Source organism: Cnephaeus nilssonii (assembly GCF_951640355.1).
Source record: "Cnephaeus nilssonii genome assembly, chromosome: 3".
Lineage (NCBI taxonomy): Eukaryota > Metazoa > Chordata > Mammalia > Chiroptera > Vespertilionidae > Cnephaeus > Cnephaeus nilssonii.
In genome coordinates this window covers 28,165,658-28,192,512 of record NC_137074.1, presented here as the reverse complement: position 1 = coordinate 28,192,512, position 26,855 = coordinate 28,165,658, and the positions used below count along the sequence as shown (strand labels likewise).

General features: G+C 38.9%; 1 protein-coding gene across 1 annotated transcript in view; it reads left to right on the top strand.

The window, feature by feature from the left end:
* Positions 1-26,855, top strand: part of ZBBX (zinc finger B-box domain containing) — a gene marked incomplete at its 3' end in the record, with an annotated part of 106,364 nt that overhangs the window by 36,413 nt on the left and 43,096 nt on the right. Inside the window, exons 8-10 of the mRNA XM_079767266.1 lie at positions 12,828-12,986; positions 18,601-18,775; positions 20,365-20,485. Of these exons, the coding sequence (XP_079623392.1) occupies positions 12,828-12,986; positions 18,601-18,775; positions 20,365-20,485 (455 nt within the window). The remainder of the gene's footprint in view (positions 1-12,827; positions 12,987-18,600; positions 18,776-20,364; positions 20,486-26,855) is intronic.

Here is a 26,855-nt window from a genome sequence, read left to right as displayed (position 1 = left end):
AGCTCATTATTTTCATTCTTGTTTCATGAATTAAGATATTTATGTATTTTATAAGTAAATTACGTTTACTTTGGAAAGATATTTTTACTAAGTAGAAATTTAATGGGATTGTTGCATCTTGCCATAGATCCGTGATAACTTGAGTAATTTATCGCTTGGTGAGTTAGTATTCCTTCTTTTCTATGTAGTTTTAAACTGAGAGATTTATTCTCATTGTTAGTGTTGATTTCAGATAATGGGATCCTTATACCCTCCACATGCAATGTGTTCAATGCAATGTATGAATAGAAATATGCTAGCAAAATAATTTGTAGAGGTTTCTTTGAATAAACAAATCTTGAGCAAATGTTTGATAACTTTTAATAAACTTTACTTTGTTATAAATTAAAGCATAATTCTTTAGTGTACATGTGTTTGTGATATAATTTTGCATATTATGTTATGGCATAAACACATATCTAAAGATATGATCTATGGTAATAAAAGCATATTATGCTAATTAGAATGGACGTCCTTCCATCCTTCTGGATGAAGCCAGGGCTGCGAGGGAAGCCTGGGTCCCGGCTGCCTGCCGGTGGTCAGAGGGAGGGAAGCCCGGGTCCTGGGTGCCAGAGGGAAGCTGGTGCCATCAGCCGGGGGAAGGAAGGCCTGCTCTTGCACAAATTTCGTGCATCAGGCCTCTAGTTTCTGAATAATTCCCCATTCTGGAAAATCACACTTTCTTCAACTTTTTCCTCTTTCTTTCCTTCTTTCTTTCCTTCTTCCTTCCTTCCTTCCTTCCTTCCTTCCTTCCTTCCTTCCTTCCTTCCTTCCTTCCTTCCTTCCTTCTTTCCTTCCTTCCTTCCATCCTTCTCTCTCTCTCTCTCTCTCTCCACTAATCCTCACCCAAGGATATTTTTCCCATTCATTTTTTAGAGAGAATGGAAGGGGAGGGGGAGGGGGAGATTCAGACATCGATGTCTCTGGGCCAGGGATCAAGAACCTGCAACTGAGGTATGTACCCTTGACTGGAGTTGAACCCCAGACCCTTCAGTCTGCAGGCCGACACTCTAACCACTGAGCCAAACCGCTAGGGCTCAACTATTTTTTTAAGGTCATCATACATTGCTAAGGTTTTGGCTTTAATTGTGAGACAGCTTGCCCTTAATTGCCTTCTTACAGTAATGTGCTGGAGAGAAAAAAACAAACCTAAGAATCAATAAAATGCCACAGTTTTTCTGATATCATACTTCTGTTTACCAATTGCTTATGAGGTAATTCATAGCAAAGAAAACAGAACAAACTGTTCTTGGGGAAGTTTTCCCGATATGCGAGGGGGAGTGTTTTTCTCAAAAGGCAGGCCAAAATAAATAAAAAATGAATATATATATATATATATATATATATATATATATATATAATTTAAAAATTCCATTAGTGCATTTGATATTCCTGAAATGATTTTATCTATTAAAGCTATCCAAGTCTGCCCATATTCAACCCTGACAATCACTGCAACTGATGAATTTCTAATGTTTCTTCTGCTGAAACATACTTTCTTTCTCTGTGTGTATATGTATCTCTTTTCTTCCCTCTCTACCTTTTTGCTTAGCATATACAATGAAATAGCAGAACTCTCCCACAGAAATTAGTTTTTACTTTCTAATGCAAGGCTATGGTTGCAATAAATCTCTTCTAAAACTCTGTAATTGGAAAATCAATGAAAGTTAACACCATGAAAAGAGACATTGCAGCATTTTCTTTGTTCACAATTAGGAAGTAACATAGGTCTAACTTGTGTGGGGAACTCTGTGAGCTGGAACTTCTGGATCACATGAGGAGGCATGGCTATGTCAACGTGGGCGTTAATATTCATGGCCGGGTAGCCCTGGTGTGGGGTGATAATGGTAGCTGTGTTTTGAAGCGCTGACACTGTCACAAAGTCTATCCTTTTTCTGACTAAACTAAAACTTTTACTCTTGGACCTTAACTTCTACAAGGTGCCATCCATTCCAAAATGTTATAAAATATCAACTCTCTTTACTTTGATTAATGATACATTGTCAGAGTGATGAATTCTTCTAGGGTGTAATTTGAAAGATAATATCATTCCAGGGAGAAAAAAAGAAAGTTCAGGTGAGAATTTAGAACAGTGACCAGATGAAATCCTACCAGCATACAGTGTAGTGAAGGATGTGGGGGAACCTGGAGATGCTGGCAGTAAATCACATTCTGGGGCTTTAGTTTAAGCTTCTATTCTACAGCATGATGTACTATGTGCCCCGAAGGCTGTTTTGTTTTTGTTTTTAAACATTTTTAGCATGTGGAGAAGTGGCACAAGTAATTTCAATCATTTTCAGTCCCCTCTGCCTCTTGTTGATACCTTTTAGTACTGTTATATATAAACTTCCATATTTAGAAGATGGAAATATGAATATCTTTGAGTTTTAAAATTGGAAAATATCTTTTTAATAGATATGGTACTGTGTTATGGTACTTAATATGCATAGTTTTCTACTTTAAATATTTTATAACAATAACCTTCACATTCTTGTTCACTGACTACTTATTACTTGAAATGATAGTTTTTGTATTATCAAGTAAAAGATAATTTGTTTTGTGTTGCAAATCCGGATGGGTCCTTCTAAGCAGAGAGAAAAGGCTGCAGAGATATATGCCAAACTGTTAATAATGGTTACTTTTGGAAAGTACCAGTCATGAATTAGAAGACACCTCTATTTCTTACTTTTTAATATGGTGGTATTATGATTTATTTTCACTGTGTTTCTATAATTTTAAAGATGTTGTTAATATAAGGCTACATCTATGTATTTCTCTGTGGGAATGTTCTCGAGTATTTCAGGCAGGATTTTTTTCTTCTTAAACTCTCCATCCCTCACATTTAAGAATACTTATTAAACTTGGTGGTTATCACCCATTAAATGTCAGTAGTGCTCTCCAATGATTGTGAAAACCAAAAACACCTCCCCACATTTTCAAATCTTGTTGCTCTAGTTGGGAAGTAGTGATCTTTGTATTAATCAGATCTCTTACACTAGCTTTACCAAAAAAATAAAATAAAATAAAATAAATGATGTTTTTCTTGTTGCTGATGGCCTCACAGATGTCTTGTGAGGGAGTGTGGATGATGTGGCTGAGTCATGGTAAGAACCAGGACTGGAAATGGGAAAGCTGTTAAGAGACCAGGGAGACTCCTTCTCTTTGAACTTTGTATGTGTGTGTATATCTACTTTCTTCTTTTCTTATAATTAACAAGTTACGAATTTACCTAACAGACATACCAAATTTCACCTTCTTGATTCCAAATCTAAATTCTCATAAAATCAACCTGGACTAGATGCTCACTTCCTGTCCAATGTCTCTTGGACTTCTGTATGTCCTCTTTCAAAAAGTGTCTATTTAGGTCCTTTGTCCATTTTTTTGATTGGGTTGTTTATCTCCCTTTTGTTAAGTTGTGTGAGTTCCCTATAAATTTTGGAGATTAAATAAACCCTTATCAGAGATCATATTGGAAAATATGTTCTCCAATGCAGTGGGCTTTCTTGTTGTTTTGTTGATGGTTTCTTTTGCTGTGCAGAAGCTTTTTATTTTGATGAAGTCCCATTTGTTTATTTTCTCCGTAGTTCCCATTGCCCTAGGAGCTGTATCAGTAAAGATGTTGCTACGACAAATGCCTGCTATTTTGCTGCCTATAGCTTCTTCTAAGATTTTTATGATTTCTCGTCTTATGTTTAAGTCCTTTATCCATTTTGAGTTTATTTTTATGTAGTATTATTTTTTTGTAATGTGGTTATCTACTTTGCTATCAGGGTTGCATTAGCCTCATAAAATGAGTTTAGAAATATTTTTCTTCTATTTTCTGAATGTGTTTGTGTTGGATTGGTATAATTTTTTCCTTAAATATTGGTTATAACTTATCAGTGAAACAGTATGAGTCTGGGATGTTTTTTTCTCATAAGAAGATTTTGAATTATTAATTAAAATTTTTTCCTTATTCTATTCTAATTTTCTAGAGTCAATTTTGGTAACTTGTATCTTTCACTGGATGTTGTCAAAATGTTGGCATCATTTCTTTTAAAAATATATTTGATTGATTTTTTTACAAGAGAGGAAGGGAGAGGGATAGAGAGTTAGAAACATCCATGAGAGGGAAACATCAATCAGCTGCCTCCTGCACACTCCCTACTGGGTATGTGCCCGCAACCAAGGTACATGCCCTTGACCAGAACCAAACCTGGGACCCTCCAGTCCGAAGGCCGACGCGCTATAAGCCAAACTGGTCAGGGCTGGCATCATTTTTTTATTCCTCTATAATCCTTTGAATTTCTTCAGAATAGTGATGTTCCTTATTTCATTATTTATTTTCTTAACTTGTATTTACTCTTTATTTTTCTCAGTCAGGCTAGCCACGGCTTTATAATTTTTCAAGTCTACTTAACAAACCCAGTTTCGATTTCATTGATTTATTCATTTTTTTTTCTATTCGTTGGCACCACATGTGTTATGTTTTCAGGATCAGTCAATTGAAGGTATTTTCTAATTTTTTTGTGTGGTTTATTTTTTTTTTTATCCAAAGGTTATTTAGAAGTAGGTTGTTCAACTTCTAAATATTTTGTTTCACAAAATAATTTGTTGCTGATTTTTAATTTTAATTTTTTATGGAGGTCAGAGATCATGCTTTCTATGATTTCAATTCTAATGAATTTATTACCACTTATTTTATGTGAAGCATATGGTCTGTCTTGAAGAATGTCTCATGTGCACTTGTAAATAATTCATATTCTGATGTTGTGGGGTTGAGGGTTCTTTAAATGTGATCTACTTGATGGTTAATTTACTTGATGGTGGTGTTCAAGTTTTCTATATCCTTACTGATTTTTGCCTAGCTATTTCATTAATTTCTGATAGGGGATATTAACATTTCTAACTGTAATTTTTAATGGGCTTAATATCATTTTAGTTACTAGTATGTCTGTTGTTGCTTTATGTACTTTGGGGCTCTGTTGTTAATTGCATATATAATTGTTAGAACTTCCTGTTTCATTGACTGTTATTATTATAAAATATCTCTCCTTGTCTTATTTCTTACTAATATAACCACTCCAGTATTTTTTATTGGTATTACTTTCAAGGTATATATATTTTCATCCTCTTACTTTAAACTATTTGTCTTTTAATTTAAAGTTAGTTCATAAATGGCTTATATTGAGTCTTGCTTTTTTAAAAAAATCAAGCCTGACACTTTCTGCCTCTTAATGGTAGTATTTAGTTCAGTTACATTTAATGTAATTATTGATGTGTTTGGGTTTACATCTTCCGTGTTGCTATTTGTTTTTTATATGTCTATGTTTTTTTGTTATTTTATTCCTTCTTAATGCTTTATTTTTTAATTTATTTTTTATTTTCTTTATTGATTAAGGTGTCACATATTTGTCCTCATCCCCCCATTCCCATCCCACACCCCTCCCCACGGATGTCCCCACCACCTTGTTGTCCTTAACCATTGGTTAGGCTCGTATGCATGCACACAAGTCCTTTGGTTGATCTCTCCCCCCTCCCCCCACCCTCCCCTACCCTCCCTCTGAGGCCCGATAGTCCGATCGATTCCTCCTTGTTTCTGGGTCTGTTCTTGTTCATCAGTCTATGTTGTTCATCATTTCCCCTAGATGAGTGAGATCATGTGTCACTAGAAATATACTTATAAGAACTGAATGTGAAACGAGCAATAATAGTTATGCTGACAGGCAAATGAATCAGTCTGTAGTGAGTTTCTTTCTGGACCAATAGTTCTTTTGAGACCCAATTTCAATGTCCACCAGTTCCTTATGTGTACATGTCGGCACTGACTTTTCAGCTTTGGATGGTGGACAAATGGTGGTAATGCAGGTCCGACTCCCTCTGGTTTGGTCTCGGCCAGACCCAGGGGCACGGCTTCACCCGGACTCAGGTGCGCGCGGCCTCACCCGGACCCGGGACCCAGCCTCACCCGGATCCAGGGGCACACGGCCTCACCTGGACCCGGGATCCAGCTTCACCTGGACCCAGGGGAGCGTCGCCTCACCCGGACCCAGGTGTTAATGCTTTATTTTGTATTAAACAAATTTTGTATTGTACTATTGAAATTACTTTTTTGATGTGTGTATGAGTGTGTGCATGAATGGATATACATATATTTATTCAGTGGTTGTACTAGGTATTATAATATACATCTTGTAACAATTTACTTCACATTAACACTGATTTATTGTGGTAAAATATTGTATAAATGGCTTTAACTTAGCTCTATGTTTCTCCAATTCTTTGTGATATTGTTATACACAATACTGATTTATATCAATATTATAAACCCACAGCAGTGTTAATGTTATTGCTATATATAATTTTGTGCCCTTAAAAGAAATTAAGAGAAGAAAAGATAAACTAAATATTTAAGCATGTTTTACATTTATCCATATATTAGTGTTCCTGGAGTTCTACTTTTCTTCTGGTAAATTTAATACCTTTTAGTCTTAAAACCTTTTTTTTTTTTTTTTTTTTAGTAATACTTTTAAGGCAGAAATAATAATGCTAATAATGAATTATATCTTACTTGTCTACTTGGGAATGTCTGAATTTTTTGCTTTATTTTAGAAGATTGGTTTGCTAAATATACAATTATTTTTGGCATTTTTTTTTCCTTTCAGCACTTGGTATCATTCCACTGCTGTCTGGTCTTCATTTTCTTCAGATGCAAAATCAGCTGTTACTCATATTAATGTATGCTTATATGTGATAAGTCATTTTTCTTTTGTTGCTTTCGAGTTTTTCTGGTTGTCTTTGGCTTTCAGTAGTTTGTTTATAATATGTCTTGGTATGAATCTCCTTATATTTATCTTCAGGTTTGGTGAGTTTCTTAGATTTTTAAAGTAATACTTTTCATTAAATATGAGAATTTGGGGACATTCATTTCTTCATATATTTTTGTTCTTTTCTCTCCCTCTGATACTCCCACTAAATGTATGTTGGATGCTTGATGCTGTTCCCTAGGTCTCTAAGAGTATATTCATTTTCTTCAATCTTTTCCTCTTTGGTTTTTAAATTGGATAATGTATCTTGATCTATTATCAAGTTCACTAAGTCATCCTTTGTGGGGAAGCACGGGACTTGGTTGGAAAGTCTGTAAGGAGGAATCTCCGAAAGGTCAGGGCCTCTAGGGAGACCTTGCCTAAGTTAGCAGCCCCTGCCTTGATTTTTCCAAACAAGTCCGAGCCCCCAGGTGTTTTGCTGGAATCTCTGTGTTTAGTCTTTAGACCCGACCTTGTAGAAGCATGTGCTTTCTCAAGGATACTTATTCTGCTGATTGTATCTAGAGGTTAATTTCAGTTCAAGCTGTTGTTATAATAAAAGCCCAAGGCGGCAGGCAATCAGGGCTGTTTTGGTGCCTCCTGCCAAGCAGCCCCATAGCCCTCTCTTTCACAGGAATGTGTGTCAGAGTAATTCATTCATGCATCGCTGAGGGTCTGCTGGTCAGTCCTGGCAATCCTTCTTCCATTTTATATCTCTTCTTAACCTATGTAGGTCATACTCAATAATTTTTATTTTGTTCCCCTTGATGATTCCCATTTCTTAATCAGCCTTTCTATAGCGCTCTCGTTTTCAGGATCATCTCATTAAATGTTTGGCTGGCCTACTGCTTACCCCAACTGGGACCAAAACCTCAGGCTTTCAGAGCTATAGCTTTCCCCCATTTACTTATAGCCAAATTCACTAGATTGTTGATAATGCCACAGAAACTTTAAGATTCTGCTTTCTACTGAGAATCAAGCACACTCCCTATCGAGCAAGGCCAGTCTTGCCCTAGTTACACTGATAGAGTTGGGAAGAGAAATATAAAATAGGAGCAGCCGGACACTCTTCACTAATGTCACAGTTTTTCTTGACTGACTACTTCTTGTTGTTTGCTGTTGGTTGATTTCCTGAAATAGCTTTTAACAAATGTACCCAATATAATATTTGTTTTATGGAGGGACAATTATCTACTGACCTCTCTAGTATATCCTAGTCTGAAGTCCCACTTCTGTCTATTAATTAGGGAGAGATTCTATTTTCTGGGTATTTTAACAATTTATTTTACAGAGAAGTAGTATATTGTGATCTAAATAAAAAGGTAGCAATCATTTGAATGCACTACTCTATCACTCTGCAAGGTGTTTTTCATTCAGAATGTATATTCTTCACAACAGCTCTGCAAGGCAACTATTGTCTTCATTTTACAGGTACCAACACTTAGGCTTAGTGAGGTACAATAATTTCCCCTTTTGTACTATTAATGATAGTGCTATTTATTTTATCTGTGTTGACATTGACTTAGCTTGGGTAGAAGCGACAAATATTCAAATGGAATTTTCAGTCATTTTTATCTCAGTAAATTAGTTAAATTTGATTCAACCAGCAATGTTCTAGTTGCAAAGTGTGAAGGACAGGGCTTCAGGGAGGAGAATTGAAAGAAGGCGATGTAAAACATTGTATATAAGGCAGAATGAGACGTGGTTCCCTCCCTCAAGAATTCACAAAAGGGAAGACAGCTGCATTCAACCAACTGTAACACGACTGACTGATAAGTGTTTTGACACAGAGATGCTCAAAACTGAATGTGCATTCAAGTTACTTGTGAAACTGCAGATTCTGAGTCAGTGAGTCTGAATGGGACCTGACAGTTTGTGTTTTTCAGAAAGTTTCCAGGGATGGAGATGCTGCTGATTTATGGGTCACACATGGAGCAGCAAAGCTCTGTGGGTGTAAGCAGGGTTTATACGAGCACGCAGAAAATATGTCCATTTTGCTCCAATTAGTTGAGGAAGAAAACTTTGTCTCAAAGAGATTAAACAGTTTGCCCTTTTAAGCTACTTTTAATAATGCCATTGGATATACATTGGAACTGGATAACATTTGATCTGGGCCTAAAGTGAGAAAGAGAATTATAATCGGAGCACTCACCTTTCCAAGTAGGGAGGAAAACTTTGGCAAGGCATGGAAGTAACGTACTTATGTACATTATTAAAGGGAAACACCTTTTTAAAACATTTTCTTTTTATTAGCTCAAACAATCCCCGGTTAGGGGTAGTTTCCAAATACGCTTGCTATAGTAAAAGTTATTTTTTACTCACCTAAGAATTTGACATGGGTGTTCCTAAGACACCTTCCCTCTTAAGCAATTATTTGGTGACTTTTACCTGTAACATTCACCATAGTCAATATGTTACTTCCAAAGTCACTATACACCCTACAGTGAAAAGGATAGAGAAGGCACATTCGTTTCTTATCACCTTGCCATTGGAAACGTATTACTGTTTCTCACACTCAGTAGCTCTCACAGAGCTCCATTGGATTCAAGGGGAGAACTTCCCTAGGTGGGGAGGGGGAAGTATCTAGCAATTAGTTGTCAATTCTTCTCTGGAGTGAGTATGGCGAGTGGGTCTGGAGAACGGGAAGCTATAAGTTATTAATATGTGCGATATATTTTTTACATATCTGGGAACTTTTAAATATTGTAAAATAGTCTGTTGCAGCACTATGGTGAATTTCTAGGCTTATTGATCATATTAAATATATGTCTCTTAGTTAAGAGATAGATGGTTTAAGTTTGTTCTATAATCCTACTTTTATAGAATACTTGTAACTTTGTTGTTCAAAAGTTTTTCCCCAAAGTTTATGTTGCTCCCAACCCTCCCCATATATGTGCATAACAGAGAAGATGAAGGAGAATCTCTGGTCCTCCCTTCAATTTGCTAGTGCTTGCTGAAACCTGAAATAAGCAAATAAATTAAAAACAAACAAAAAATAATTGTATTTTCAAGAAAGCATAAGTAAAGCACATTTTCTGTGTTAATTCAGTAGGGAACAGGAGTAGGCTAAAAGAAGAAAAACCTTGGCTCTAAATCATTTTGTACCCATTGGCTTTGACCTAAGCTTTATGAGCTTGGGTTTCCTTGTCCAAGTAGTGGGGATCAAAATCTGTTCCTGTATTGGAATGATTACTTTAATAATAAGAAAAATAAGGCATACATGTACACTTTTAAAACTGAGGAAAGTAATATTTAAATATTCAATTTTCTGAGAAAGAAAATTCCAGTTTATTGGCATTTTATTTATCTGGAATTAACAGAAATTTAAGACATTCAGATAAACAGCATTCCATTTTATCAGTTATCTACGATGTTTATCATATTTTTAATAGTAAATTTAATATAGGAATAAAATCATTTTTGGCTATTTCATAGTCTTTTAAAATGCTCCCTGAAAATGTTACAAAAATTATTGTAACATTGATAGCAAGATTCATTTTAGGACAAGAATAATCTTTCTTTTGTGCTATTTAAATAAATATATATACTTGAATGATGATTCTATTGTGATACTTTTATATAAAAATAATACCAATGTTTTTTATTTTGATTTGATAAGATGAAAACTAGATATTTTAACTACCTTTAATATCAACAGAACTTTATTCTAGGAAATATGAAATCAGACTTAGATAGTACTATATTTAGAAAATATTTGCCAAAATGCAGTTATTTCTGGAAGGATAAAGCAGTATCATTGGCTTGAATATTTTCTTTTGTCTTTCTTTCATGGTTTTCCTTGTTAAATCAACTGTATTCAGCTTCAATTTATAAATGATAACATGCACTCAACATTTCTCATTTAAATAATAACATGCACCTATTGTTTAAAATTTGTGGTAAAAAACAAATAACATAAATGTTTTCATCTTAAACATTTTTAAGTGTACAGTTCAGCAGTGTTAAGTGCAATGAGTAGTAAATAAGCCATAGAGACCTGGTGCACAGTATTATGAATATGCACAATAATATTGTACTATAATTATGAATGTATTTTTTAAAAGGGCTGAATGGGTGTAAATGGGCTTTTGAATGATCATTGTGAAATTTGGACTAGACAGCATAGATCTGTCTAAGAACAGCAATTATGTGCATAGGTCACCTTAGTCATTTTTTCATATATAACTTATTAATTCAGTGTGAAATAACACCAGTTAATTTGATGTTCACTGATTTATTCAAGAATCAGATTGAATCTTAACAAATTTTCAAAAGGTCATACTGGAAAGTTTCCATGTAATTTTAGCTATTTAAATAGGTAAGTAGTTGAAAATTTAAAAATAAAAATATTTCCATGAGAGAGTCCGAGTGAATTATTTCTGATCCCTGCCAGAGTTTTCCCTTGCTTGAGGACATTTGCTAAGAAGACCTGTTGCCTTTGCTCCCAATGCCAGGCTGTCAGAGAGCCTCTGAAAGGCCCGTGTCTCCCCCTGGAGTTTGTTGGGTTCAAGCTCAGATGGCATCCTGCAGTGTCCTGGGCAAACCCAGGGAGTTCTGATAGGAGACTCCTCAGAATAGGGCCTTCTCGAGATTTGCCTGTTCCTTTTCACTCTGAAGAAGGCTCTTGGAAAGCTTTCTTTGAATTATTTTTCTCAATCATTTACTTTTATTAATCTTTGTTGTTGAAGGTATTACATATGTCCTATTTTTCTCCCATTGACCCCTTCAGGCCCGCCCCTTCCCCCCACCCCAGGCCTCTACCACCCTATTGTCTGTGTCCATACATGCATACTAGTTCTTTGGTTGATCTCTTCCCACCCATCCACCCACCCCCACCTTCCCTCTGAGATTCAACAGTCTGTTCCCTGCTTCTATGCCTATGGATCCATTTTATTCAACAGTTTATTTTGTTCATTAGATTTCACACATGAGTGAGATCATGTAGTACTTGTCTTTCTCTGACTGGCTTATTTCGCTTAGCATAATGCTCTCCTCACGGACCACGGTTGGTGACCGCTGCTCCAGATCATTTATTTTAGTTCTGGAGTCCTTCTGCTCCCTTCCCACAAACCGTATTTTTACTATATGTTATTTTTCAGGCATGGTGGTAGCCACACTGAGATTTAAGGAGATATGATTTTTTATTCTGTGAGCTTACATGGTATCATGGGATAGATAGACACCACAAGATGATGTAAAATTACTATTGTAGGGGTTGGTAGGAAGAGGATACAGAGAAGGGCACTGCGCACAGCTGGAGAAGGAAGGCCAGGAAAGGTTCCTGATGTGGGAGAAACGGGGGACAAATCCAGGAGAAGGAGAAGTCTGAGAGGCAAAGAAAATAGTCGAGGATGGAGGGCCTCCCTGGTAACTGAAACTCATGAGCAAAGGTGCCACGTGCGGAGAGACTTGCAGTGCACTCGGGAACTACAGGTAGATGCACTTTCTGTGTCTCCACTTTTAAACAGCTGATAGTTTCTAAAGATGTTTTATCACCGAGGAATACTTATTACTGCTTATTCAGGCTCCTACCAGATAAGCTATATTTAGTTCTTTAGCCATGGTGTGCATAAAATTACCCATCTACTTATTTGGGGTTGGAAAGGCTATGAGTCATTAGAATTATGCTATACACCTGGGTCACTTCCCAGCTCTGCCACCCACTCACCATGTGACCAAGGGCAAGTTAGTTAAACACTCAGAGCTTTTGTTTCTTTATCCCGGAAACAGATAAAAATAGGTACGCTTCAGAGTTGACTTTAGGATTAAATAACATGTTTTTAAGATACTTAGGCTAATGTGAGCCCAAACTAGCCCCGCCAAACATTGTGTAGCTGTCACTATTATATTGGCTGATATAAATGTCAATTTGTATTTTTAAATATTAAGTAAAATACATTGAATTTAGTAGGAATGGAATAATGAAAATATAATTTGAGGTATCTAAATTACTGAGGCTTATATATTTGGCTTTTTAGTCATATTTTATTCCTTTATTAACAGACAAAGTCTCAAATATTATCCAATGTATTGGATGTTGCCCATCGGTTTATCAAGGAAGTTAATCCAGATAAACTCAAAGGGGAGAATCGCTCTCCAAAAGAGATTAGTAAAAGTCAGCATGGACCCAAACCTCCTCTGCTGCAGGGGGGCAGCTCCCAGGTAAGCTGTGGAAAATGTAGGAGACATTTCTGTCATATATGGTCATGGAGACTGGCATGCATATAATTAGCTAGAGCTGTAGACTTTTGCAAATTATTTTATCACATTGTTATTTAATATGAATTTTTTTATTAATCAAAAACATCTTGACTATAACAATCCCTTTAAGGAGATTGCTTTGATTGTACTGGATGCTGATTGCTTGATGAATGATCCTTTGACCCTGTGGCTTTCTGGGCATTTCCACCGTTGCAGGAAATGAATGAGTATTTGGGAGGAACATAAAAACAGAGAACACAATGCAATATAATGACTTTATATTAATCAGGACTTCAGAGGCTAAGAGTACAAAACCTTGCCAAGTGTTTTAGGTGACAGTGAATCTCTCAGCTTTTTATAATCGGATTTATACCAAATGCCGGTAGTTATTGAGATTGATTACTGATCCCATGATGTGCTAGATAAGTTTCATCAGCTCATGTCTATATTTTTATAATAGAATTGCTGTATTGACTTTTTAGCAAAAGACAAACTTCCTCAGATTTTGATCTATGCAATAATCCTTATTCCTTTAGATGCCGCTCACCTTCCCACTGCAGTTTAGAATAGTGCATGACTTGGCCATAGTCACACAGCTTGTTACTTGGTGGGTCTGGAATTTCATCAGTCTGAGTTCCAAACCCATGCTCGCAGAATATAAGGAAAAATGTGCTCTATGCTAGTCTGACCTCTTTTCAGAAGAGGAACTATGCTTGAATTGTCCAGGAAAGTCAGCATATTTGCATGGATTTCATGTTTGTGAGGAATTACTGAATTATGAATTAAAGCCTCATAATTATAATAATGTACTGAGGCCTGACAGTGTGCCAGATACTGTCTTAAATATTTTACTTGTAATATCCATTTTTATCCTTTCTTAATTATTTCTTTTTTTTTTCAGATGAGAAAATAGTGGCAAAAAACATTTTTTATATATTGCCCAAGGTATTTTTGATAGTGGAACTTATATATGAACCCAGATCTTTTGATTCCAAATTACTTGCTTTTAACCACTACTCAGAGACTATGATTTTAAGGTTTTTCATTCATGCCTGCCATTTTATCTAATTTATCCTATCAATAATAATGATAAGTCAACAACTAACATTATTAAACACCTGATGCTAGGCATTGTGCTTAGTTATTTTACCTGCCTTACCTTATTCAAGAATCATAATAACCATATGAGTTTTGCATTATTATTACCCCATTTAACAGATGAGGACAATGGGGGCCTAAGTAAATAACCAATGAAAAAGCTACAGAGCTTATTTCTTTGCCTGTGCTTCTAATCCCTAGAATAAGTGCTGCCTCTTATCCACATAGGTAACTGCTGTATAGACCCTCACCTCTTGTCTTAACTTAAGAACCTTTGATTCAGTGGTTTCATCCGGGAGTATATACATTTTCTCAACTGGAGAAACCTTAAAGAAACACACAGACCTGAGTTCAGCATCTCTATAGGTGGGTCCAGACATGTGAGGTCTTAGCAACTGCTCAGTGGTTATTCCTGGTGAGTATTCCTGGTTGGGAGTTGCCGGAAGCTAATTCCAGCATGTCATAATTGCAAGAGTTTCATCAAAAGGTTGATGAAACTTGGGGGCTCAACAAGGGCTCAGTCACATATATAATCACCTGTTGGAATAGCTAAAAGGAACTTCCTCCAAACCTGAATAGGATGATTTTTTGCTGCCAGACAGCTCAGAGCATCTCAATCTACATGTTATTGCCTCCTGTTGGCCAAACACCTGAACAGCCGTAGGCTATTCCCCAATCTGACAATGCTTCTATAAACGCTACCCTTTGAAGTGTATTATTTCCACCTTGTCTTAGGACAAATTGTGTTAATAAAAAGCAGGGGTCCTGAGACAAGGAGAACTATGAAGAACTTAGAACTTTAGCTCCTTTAGCTGAAGCTCCTCTGACCCCCAATGCCTTTCAAAATTATCTTTTTTCTTTGGACTCTTATTTAATCTACGCACAGCCTTTCTCCAGATTGCTGAACCCTTCTTAATGCTGGGACAAGAACCCCGGCAAGGAGTCACAACTATAGACCCTCAGGTGTGTACCCGTCTGTAGTGCATGCACTGAAGAGATGTCCCTATCGTATGCTTGGTAGTCTTCTGTACTGAAGAACAGTGGTTCTCCAACTGTAATAAGCATCAGAAGTATGGGATGTCCATTCCTGGTCTGCCACCCAAATTTTCATTTTTTTTTTCTCATCTGTGTTAGAGTACAGGAATCTGATTTTTAATTAGCCTACCAAGCAATTCCAAAGCCTGGAAGAGTCAAAATGGTGCCAATGCCTAATATCTGTCTTAGGGCTTTTCTTATGGATTCAGGCCACTGGGTATCCTTAGAAAGGGGTGCAGTTGATGGAAGAGCTTTCATTTTAGAGACTGAAACCTGGATTTGAAATACTGACCCTGATTTTCTTACAGCTTTTATAACATCCAGCATTTTACTTAGCCGTTTTGATTCTCTGTTTCCTCTTCTGGAAAGTGGCACGTATATATGAAAATGGGAATAAACATGTCTTGCCGGGATATCCTGTGGCCCAGGAGGGTAATGAATGTGCAGCACCGATTCATCAAATTTTCTAGCCCTTTTAGAATTGGGCAGGGTCATGGGCTCTGAGTGGAAGTGACATATGACAGTCTGGGCTGAAACATTTAAGAACCAATGTACAATCTGCTGGCTTTTTCCTATTCTGTCACTACTATGTGGAAGCCAAGTATTCCAAAGGCATAGCTATAAAATGCAAATGTCTTATATCTCTGATTCTGATTTGTTGCTTGGAAAGGATCCGCCCTGGGGAGTTGCTGCAATCACCGCACACTTAAACCATTGCACGGAGTTTTCAATGTTTCTTCATTAGTGCAAACACACACACACACACACACACACACACACACACACACACACACACTGCTTACTGAATGCCTGTAATTACCTTCCCACATATTTCTGAAACTCAACATTTTCCAATCAAATTCATTATTTCTCCTCCAATAGATGTTACTATTGGTGTCATCCTATCTCCCAGCTTCCTAAGCTGGCAAGAACAGTTATTTTCAATAGTCCTGTCTCTCCTGCCTCTGCACATCCAGTCAGTTACCATGTCCCACGCAGTCTACCATCTAAAACCTCTCTTGACTGTTTGGTCATTTCTATTTTTATTGCTATTCTTAATCCTGAAGTTAGCTCTTTCTTTTTATATATATATATATATTATTGATTTTTTCACAGAGAGGAAGGGAGAGGGATAGAGAGAAACATCGATGAGAGAGAAACATTGATCAGCTGCCTCCTGCACCACCCCCACTGGGTATGTGCCCGCAACCAAGGTACATGCCCTTGACCGGAATCAAACCTGGGACCCTTCAGTCCGTAGGCTGACTCTCCATCCACAGAGCCAAACCGGTTTCAGTGCAAGTTAGCTCTTTCTTAAAGTGAAAAATGTTTATAGGGTATAAATTTCATTTCATTCTCTCTCCTTCTAGGAATCAATAATATTTCCAATTTTGTATATAGTTATTTTTTTGAAACCAATATTAATATACTTTGCAAACTGCTCTGAAAACATGCTTTTTACACTTAACACAATATTTTCATATCAATTTAAGTGCATTCTAGAACCTTCTCATTCTATATAGTGGCTATAAAATACTCCATTTATTAGACTTTTTAAGATCTATTTTCCACTGGTCAACATTTAACCTGTTTCAGTCTTTTGCCAATACAAACTATAGTATAAAGAATGTTTTTGAAAAATGTTGGTTTGTATACATATATATATTTACATAATAAATTACTGACATTCCTAACTGAAGAGGGTTATGCATTTGTAATGTTGATATTGCCAAATGGCCATAACATTTTCCTTGCATCCAAACTCATTATCTCCCCTCCACCCCCATTTCTCTCTTTCTGCGTGTGACTCTTCAGTGGCTTTGTGTTTCCAATAAGTTTAAGCCTAATTGTCTGTGCGGCAGGCAGGATTCTTCATGATCTGCCCCCTCTTTGTCTTTCCAGCCTTTATATTTTTTCATATCCCACTCTGTGCTGTAACAATATAAACTACTTCCAGTTTCATGCCATACTGCTGTTTGGCTCCATGTCTCCGTCTATGTATCATTCCCTCTCTCTGGAATCCTGCCCGTGCCACTCTTTGCCCACCGAATTCTTGTTTATCTGAGTTAAATACCTGCACTTGCACCTGTATCTGTTGGGGACTTATTAACCTGTGTTCTGTGGCCAGCAGCTTGCACAGTGTCTGGCAGGTTCCCAGGTGTTTTTTCTTTATATTTAAATTTTTTATGCACTATTTAATCATCTTCTCTCAATTGTACTCTAACAATCTGCCTGTTTATTTTGCAATTAAGGACTGAACATAAAGGATCCTACTTGTGTATCTAGAAGATACACAATGCCGATTTAGCAATTTGATATCAGTATAGGTAATCCACACTTGGTGATTTAACATTGGTGTGGAATTTATTTTGCTTTGGCTTCATAATTTGGATTTCTCTGATTCAATAGGTAACTGCCAATGCCAACCTTTATTTTTTCGGTGTGTTCACAGTGGATTTATATTTTGTACTGAATTCATCGTTTCTCCCATCTTTACGCTAAGAAGCATGCAATGTTTCACATGCATTTATTTATTCATTTATTCAACCAGCTTTTAATGAGCATCACTTTGAACCTGGCACAGCTCTTGGCACTGAGGGAGGAAAATATCCCTGATTGCATTGCATTCTAATGGTGTGTGAGAGAGAGAGAATAAGTAAATTCACACAGAGATGTTATTTTGAGAAAAATAAAGCAGATAAGGGATTAGAAAGTGTGTGTATGGGGGGGGGAGTCTATGTTTTTAGGTCATCAGCAAGGTCATCACCTACTCTCTGAGTAGGTGACATTTGAGCAGAGACTGACTGAAATGAGTATAATGACTGTGTGGAGTGTGAAGACTCAATCCAGGCATTGAGTAAAGATAGTGTGCAAAGCCCTTAAGTGGGAAGGTGCTGGGTGAGTTCCCAGAACTGTAAGAATATGTTTGTCTGGAGCAAGGTAAGAGAAGGGGAAAATTGAAGGAATTGAACTGAAAGGCAGGGAGTACAAGGTTGTGTAGGCCCTTGTAAGTCCTAGTAGGGTCTGGGGGCTTCATACAGAGTCATTGCAGGGTTTTGAGCAGAGGCCTGCCCTGATTAAATTTGAAAGTTATGAAACTGCTCTTTCTGCTGTGGGGAGGTGGCAGGAGCAGGAGATTGGAGAAGTAGGAGGGTCACCTACAAGACTGTTGTCACTTTCCAGGGAGAACACTGGTGAATAACATAATGATAAATCCTCAGTCCTGTAGGCTCCAGTTTTAATAATTTCTGAAGAGACCATTTATAATCCGGTTACAGTTTGAAAGAAACCAGTAGAGCATATGCATAAGTAAAACTTTAAAACATTCTACTCTAAGTTTAAAAAACGTTTGACTTTTAATGCCTAGCAATTAATGCTATCTTCATTTTATGATCTGGAAAATTTAGAAAAGCATACTTAGATACATTTTTAATTGGTGTAGATGGAAGTTTCAACAACACAAAAAGGAGAGTGTACAAACCCGAGAGATATGCTCTTGTGTGAAGGGTCATTTGATGAAGAAGCTTCTGCTCAGTCCTTTCAGGAAGTTTTAAATGAATGGAGAACTGGACGTCATAATGGCAACGGGGAGCAGAACTTCCCTGCAGCAAAGCCAGGTAAAGTGATTTTTATAAAATGAATGTTGTAAATAAAGCTGAACTTAACGTTTTTCTCTGTGACTATAAATGCAATATTCAAAAATATTAACATTGGGATAGCAGTTTGATATAACTCCTCAAATAATATTATTCACTGTATGACCAAAGGTTAGTGGTTTAATATTTAGAGAACCCATGATATTTATCCATGAAGATGTACATAGTTGTATTTCATTCATTTTCACTGCTTAAGCATCTTCTGTTATAGGAACATAGTACTATCTGCCTGTTTGAATGTAGATGGTTATTTGGGTTGATTCTCATTTTTTGCTATACAAATGGATGATGTTGTTGTGAATATTCTTGTACAGGTCTCCTGGAACACATGTGCCCACATTTCTAGGGTGTCTATTCCTGGGAGTGGAAGAGCTGGGTCATTGGGTGTGCATGTACTCAACTACACTAGATAAAGCTGAGTTATTTTCCTAAGTGTTTGTATCAGTTTACATTCTCACCTGCAGAGTGTGAAAGGGTTGGTTGCTTCCCATGACCACCAACACTTAAATAATCAGATTTTAAAAGTTTTGCTGGACTGATAGTGATAAAGTGGTATATCTAATTTTGCATCTCATTTCAAATGACATGAGTATCTTTCCATATGATTTTTGGCCCCATTTCATTTAATAATGTGCTTTGAATTTCCAAGTTTTCTAGTTATTTATTTCCCAGAAATCTCCATCAGTTTTAAATACTTCTGAATAGTGGTTTTAATTTGTAGTACTTCAGAAACATCTGAAGCATCTGGAAGTAAATTGCCACATTGACATCAATTCATGAAGAAAGTTGTCTCCTCTAGGTGCCACCTTCTGAGTTATTTCTTTTCTGTTTCCCATCTTCTGTAAATATTATTGTCAGTGGCTATAACACATACCTTTACCTTTATGTTTGTGTGTGTTTATGGAATATATAACGAATCTATTTGTATTTATTTGTTAGCATTTAAAATAATTAGTTGCTTTTAAAAACCTTGGGAATCATAAGATTTTTTAAAAAATATTTTTATTGATTTTAGAGAGAGAGATAGAAACATCAAAGATGAGAGATAATCATTGATAGGCTGCCTCCTGCATGCCCCATACTGAGGATCAAGCCTGCAACCTGGGTAGGCATGTGCCCTGACCAGGAATCAAACTGTGACCTCCTCGTTCATAGGTCAATGCTCTACCACTGAGTCACTCTGGCCAGGCAATCATAAGATTCTTTCATTTCAAGGGATTATGGAAGAAAACTGTCTACACAGTTATTTATTTATTTTCTTTATTATCCATAAATGAGTGAGATCATGTGGTATTTTTCTTTCATTGACTGGCTTATGTCTACACAGTTATTTGATAAATCATCAATATTTAAAACTTTTGCATTATTTAAGCACAGAACTATTGGTTATAGGTAAATATTATAGATAAATATTCCCTTTTAGAGTGGGAATATCTAAGCATATTTGATAATAAATATCAAAGCATATTTGACAAGTTCTGTATCTTGGGAGAAGTTACAATTTATAGACTAGGTTATATTAACTATGTATGTTATATTTATTGTTATAGACTCATTGGAAGAATGTGAAGTACAAACCAACCTGAAAATTTGGAGAGAACCACTTCATATTGAATTTAAAGAAGACAGTATATCCTATATGGAAAAATTATGGCTTAAAAAACACAGAAGGTATTTTCTGAATTTTTGCATTATTAATAAGTAATATAAAATGCTATTTATATTTTTGCTTGTGTGACATGCTTTTTTGTAGCAATTTTATATGTCTGCTTTATATTTGCATAAATAATCTTAAAGCAATATTAAATCCACACAAAGCTTCTGCTGTTCTAATAAGAATTTTAATTCTATTTATGTATATGATGCATCATTCATTTAGGGTTTTCCTTGAGAAATGTAAATGTAAATGTGGGGAAAAGGCACAAAACAACATTCAATTTTTAGAATAATAGCAAAATAATGTGATCAATGAAAGACTACTTTGAGAAGGTATTGCTCTCAGACATTTAAAATTAGCATAAACTTTTGAGGCTATATTTTTCAGAATCTACTTTTAAGTTTATTTAGACCTTTAATTTTATAATTTTATCAAGAGTATTCAAATATATTTTGTACAAAGACTTACATTAGATTCAACATTTCATAAATTGTTTAAAATGTAACATTAAATATTAATAAGCAACATTTATTTTTCACAGTTCTTAAGGCTGGGCAGTTCAAGATAAAGGCCAACAGATTGAGTGTCTGGATAGAGCCTGCTTCCGGGTTCAGAGATGCCCGTCTTCTCATTGTGTCCTCATGTGCAGATGGGAGGGTTCTTTGTCTGGTCGCTTTTATAAGGGCACTAATTCCATTTATGAAGTCTCTACCCTCATGATCTACTCTCCTCCCGAAGGCCTCATCTCCTAATACTATCACCTTGAGAGCTAGGATTTCAACATACGAATTTTGTGGGAACACAGACATTCAGAACAGAGCTTTCTGCTCCTGATCCCTCCAAGGTCATGTCCTACTTTCATGCAAAATATATTCATCCATTTCAATAGCCCTAAAATTCTTAACTCATTCCAACACCAATTCAACAGTCTAAAGTTCACATTGTTATATAAATATCATCTAATTCAGATATGGGTGAGACTCAGTGTATGATTCATTCGGCGGCAAATTGCTTTCTAACTGTGAACCTGTGAAATCAAACATGATATGTGCTTCCAAATACAATGGTGGGACGGGCATACAGTAGATATTCCCACTCTAAAAGGGAGACATAGTAAAGAAGAAACAGGTCCTGAGCTAGCCTGCAACCCAAGAGGGCAAATTCTATTAGACACCTCAAGTCTTGAGAATGATCCCCTTTGTTGATGCTCTGCCCTCCAGACCCACTGGGATGGAGGTTCCACCTTTTAGATACGCTAGAGTAGGGCTCCAGCCTTATGGACACACGGAGGCAGCAGCCCTTCCCTATAGCTTTGCTGGACAGAGGTTGGGCTCCCAAGTTTCTGGTTGGCTCTGCCCCCGTGGCTTTGGGTGGTCTCATTCCTATGGTGGCTGAATGCTGTATTGTATTCCAATGACTCTCCAACATGGAATCTGGTGGCACTAGTAGTCTAGGGTCACACGGGTGGCCTTGTCCCTATATTTTCTCTGGGCATTGCTCTCTGCAGTAGCCTGGGACTTTCTTGTTCTGTGATGGGAGGGATAGTTCTGATGATTTATCTATTGCCTTCAGGGTGTCTTTCTTTGTCTTAGCTAATAGGCCCTGGCTTGTTTAGATGGCTGGCTAATCTCCCTATCAGATAATCCTTTGGCCATATACTTCCTGTTTTTTCCTGAATAGGTTCTCATTATTTTCATTATGGTTAGTCTGAGAATATTCCAAATTATTAATTTTTTATTCTCTTTTGACTAATAGTTGTCTTTAAGACATTTCTCTCTTCTTGCATTTTACTATGAGTAGCCATGAGAAACCAGAGCTCTCCTTAAACATTGCTTAGAGATTGCCTCAGCCATATATATATTATTTCAAAACTCGAAAGTTCTACCTTTCATAAAACCCTAGGACAGAAACACAAGTCAGGAAAGTTCTGTGCTGGTTTATGAACATAGATTGCCTTTTCTCCATTGTGTAGTAGCATGTTTCTTACTTCCATCTGATACTGAAACAGAATTTTTGGACTGGAACACACAGTGTTCCCCTGGACTGGAAACCAGATTCTTTGTCCACCAGAGTTGAAGAATGAATCCACAGACAGAAGATGGTATAGCAAAGGTAGAAATTTATTAAATAACAAGTACAGATCCCCATGTAGGGAGGGGGAAGAGTCCCACAGAACGGACTCCCACGTGGGGAGGGGGAAAGGGTCCCGCTGAGTTCCTTTTCCCTATGGCTTATAAAGGCTGCAGATCCTGGTGCCTAGATATTCCCTCTGATTGGTCACCATTCCTTTAGACTGGTTACTATAGTAACTCCTGAGCTCAAAGGTCCACCTCACATGGACCATGAGGTACTCCCCCCTCCTTCCTTATTGTTTTCTTATTCCCTTTGGGCTTTCTTCTTCTCCTTCTGGATGAAGGGCTTCCTTCTCTCTATTTTGTAAATATAGACCTTTTGCTGTTCCCAGCTCCCTCATCCTATGGAAATGTACCTGTTGCAGCTTTTCAGCTCCCCTTTCTATGGAAATATACCTTCTGCTGCTCTGCAGCCCTGTGCTTCCTCCATGGTCCCCTTAATTTCTAAAATTTAAACCTGTCTTTTTCAACCCTAAAAATTCCTGTTTCAATACCTCATCAGAATGGCATTTACCACCCTTATTTCTACTGATGTCTGTTCAGGATTACCTAGGTGTTCTCTAGGAAGACTAAGGCTTTTCTACAGCTTTCCTCTTTTCTTTCTGAGCCCTCACCAGAATTGTCTTTAAAGGTCCACTCATAGCAATGTAGCTTATTTGTAGTTTCTTTCACCTACAGTGAGAATACTGGCTCTCATGGTCTGTGATATGTTTATTAATTTATCAACTTCAGTATATGTATAAAGTAGTTACACATGACTAAAATCACTGTGAGAAACAGATTCGTCAACTGGAGCACATGTGTATAGTGCTTTTATGGTTAGCCGACAGTGTCCAGTCAAAACCTTGTTTTCCAAAGGTGTTCAGGACATGATCCCCATTTCTTCCCCACCTTCCTTGGAATGGTTTTACCATTCATTGATTACTTTTTAAAATTTGACTAGCATAAACTCCTGTACAGGTCTATGAATTTTTATTAATACCTCAAATCATGTGTTTACCATTGTACCAAACAGCACAGTTTAATCACTCCAACATTCCTTCATGCTTCCCCTTTTTAGCCAGCTCTTCTTCCCTGACCTGTGGCAACCATTGGTCTATTTCCCTCCTTATACATTTACCTTTTTTCTGAATGTCATGTAAATGAAGTCATATAATAGACCTTCTGTCCTTCATTTAGCAAAATGCATTTAAGATTCATCCATATTCTTGAGTGAATCAAAATCCATTTGTTTTTATTGTGAGTATTAGTTCATCATTATGGTGTAAAGTTCATCTATTCTACTGTTGAAAAATAGGGTGCTGATTTCTAGTATTTTTGTAGTTGTGGTTAAGGCTGTTATAAATATTTGTATATAGGTTTTTGTTTGAATATAGGTATTAAATTTTCTGGGTAAATACCTGGGACTGGGATGGCTAAATTGTATGGTTTAAGTGTATATTTATCTTTATCAGAAAATGACAAACTGTTTTCCTTAAGACTGAATAGTTTTTCCTTCCTTCCTTCAATCTATGGGAGTTCTAATTGCTCTCCATTCTTGCCAGTGCCCGGTATTTTCAGGTTCTTTTCTTTTGGTGGTCACTTCAATAGGTGTGTAGTGTATCTCATTGTGGTTTATGTGGCAGGGCTTTAAGATTTTTATATCAAATTCTGGTTGTTCCTATGTAACTATTGTTTAAGTTTTCTATGTCTCCTTTAAAGTGTGATGCCCTAACAGTTCTTCACCTGTAAAACTCAAAAGTGTGTACCTATCGATTGCATCTTTCTAATTTAAGAATCTACACTAACAAAAGAGAAAAATGCTAATTGACCGTACCTTCACCATGCTCACAGCCAATCAGGAGTGATATGCAAATTAAGCCAACAAAGATGGAGGATAAATTTGCATATGCAGGAGGGGCAGGCTGTGTCTGACGCCACTGCAGGGTCCAGTCTACCATGGGGAACCGGGCAGGCCAGGCGGGCAGTGCCTGACGAGGCCTGCAGTGTCCAGGCCACCACCGGGGACAGGCAGGCCGTGTGGGAAGCACCTCAAGCCGCCCGTGGGGTCCAGGCAGCCATCGGGGTCAGCAGGCATGGCGGGCAGTGCCTGTTGCCACCTGTGGGGTCCAAGCCACCACTGGGGACCGGGCAGGCCTGGTGGACAGTGCCTGACACCACCTGCAGGATCCAGGCCACCATCGGGGACTGGCATACCTGGTGGGCGGCGCTGGACACCGCCCGTGAGGTCCAGGCAGCCATCACGGACAGGGCAGTCCTGGCGGGCAGCGCCTCATGCCGCCTGTGGGGTCCAGGCCACCATCTGGACCGGGCAGGCCTGGCAGACAGTGCCTGATGCCGCCTGTGGGGTCCAGGCAGCCATCCGTAACAAGGCAGGCATGGCGGGTGGCGCCGACACTGCCCGTGGGGTCCAGGCAGCCATTAGGGTCGGGCAGGCATGGCGGGCAGTGCCTGTTGCCACCTGCGGGGTCCAGGCCGCCATCTGGGTCAGGCAGGCCAGGCGGACAGTGCTGGACGCCGCATGTGGGGTTGGGCAGGCATGGCAGGCATCGCCTGATGCCACCTGCGAGGTACAGGTCACCATCGGGGTGCGGGCAGGCATGGAGGGCAGCGCCTGACTCCACCTGTGAGGTCCAGGTCGCCATCGGGGTGCAGGCAGGCCAGACAGATAGTGCCTGACGCCACCCGCGGGGTCCAGGCAGCGGAAGGCCCGGCGGGCAGCACCTGATGCCACCCATGGGGTCCAGGCCACCATCGGTAACCGGCACGCCTGGTGGGCGGTGCCGGAGGCTGCCCGCGGGGTCCAGGCTGCCATTGGGGTGGGGCAGGCCTGGGGGGCAGCGCCTGTCACCACCTGTGGGGTCCAGGCCACCATCGGGGACCAGGAAGGCCATGTGGGAAGTGCCTGACGCTGCCCACGGGGTCCAGGCAGCCATTGGTAATCGGGCAGGCCTGGGGGGCAGCACCTGACACAGTCTGTGGGGTCCAGGCAGCCATTGGTAACCGGGCAGGCCAGGTGGGCTGAGCCTGACACTGCCCGCTGGGTAGAGGCCGCCATTGGGGACCCAGGTAGGCGGGGGTGGCCAGGGTCTCTGGGATCACTGTCTGCCCCGGGCTGCCTGTGGACACAAGTGGAGCAGGCCGGGGTTGAACATTTTAATGAAAATGGGATGCCTGTGCCCCAGCCCACCGCGCCCAGTCCCTGGCGAGGAGAGGGCAGTGGGCAGTTAGCAGGCACCAGGGCTTGGAAGGGACTGGGAGCACCCTGCAGGCATGCTACCAGGGAGAGGTGCTGAACCATGATGACACAGAGGGCTGGCTGATAGAGGCGCGCAAAGGTGCAGGCGAGGCGGCTCTCGCTGGCACTGAGCTTGAAAAGCGCATCAACAGCCTGATGGACTAAATTGCCTTTCTGAAGAAGATGCATGAAGAGGAGATCGCCGAGCTGCAGGTGCAGATCCAGTACGCTCTGATCTCCGTGGAGATGGACATGTTCTCTAAGTCCGACCTCTCTGCCATGCTCAAGGACATCGGGGCCTAGTAGGAGAAGCTGGCTGCCAAGGACATGCAGAATGCAGAAGAATGGTACAAGAGCTGCTCACCATGCTGACCAAGAGCACTGCCAAGAACACCTACGGGGTGCGCGCCGCCAAGGACGAGGTGTCTGAAAGCCGCCGCCTGCTCAAGGCCAAGACCCTGGAGATCAAAGCATGCCGGGGCATGAACTAAGCTCTGGGAAAGCAGCTGCGAGAGCTGGAGGATAAGCAGAACTCCGATGTTAGTGCTATGCAGCACACAATCAACAAATTAGAAAATGAGTTGAGAACTACAGAGAGTGAAATGGCATGATATTTAAAAGAATACCAGGACCCCCTCAATGTGGCTTTGGACATTGACATTGCAGCTTACAGGAAACTCTTGGAAGGTGAGGAGACCAGGCTCAGTTTCAGCAGCGTGGGAAGTATAGCCAGTGGCTACACCCAGAGTTCCCAGATCTTTGGTCGATATGCCTAAGGTGGTTTACAGACTAGCTCCTACTTGATTTCCGCTCGCTCCTTCCTTCTTAATACACCAGCAACGTCCAGGAGGAGCAGATCGAGGCGGAGGAGACTATTAGGAAGCTAAGGATGAACCCCCCTCTGAAGGAGAAGCTGAAGAGGAGAAGGAGAAGGAAGTTGCTGAAAAAGAGGAAGGAGAGGAAGAGGAAGAAGATGCCAAGGAAGAATTTGAGGATGCAAAGGAGGAAGAAGAA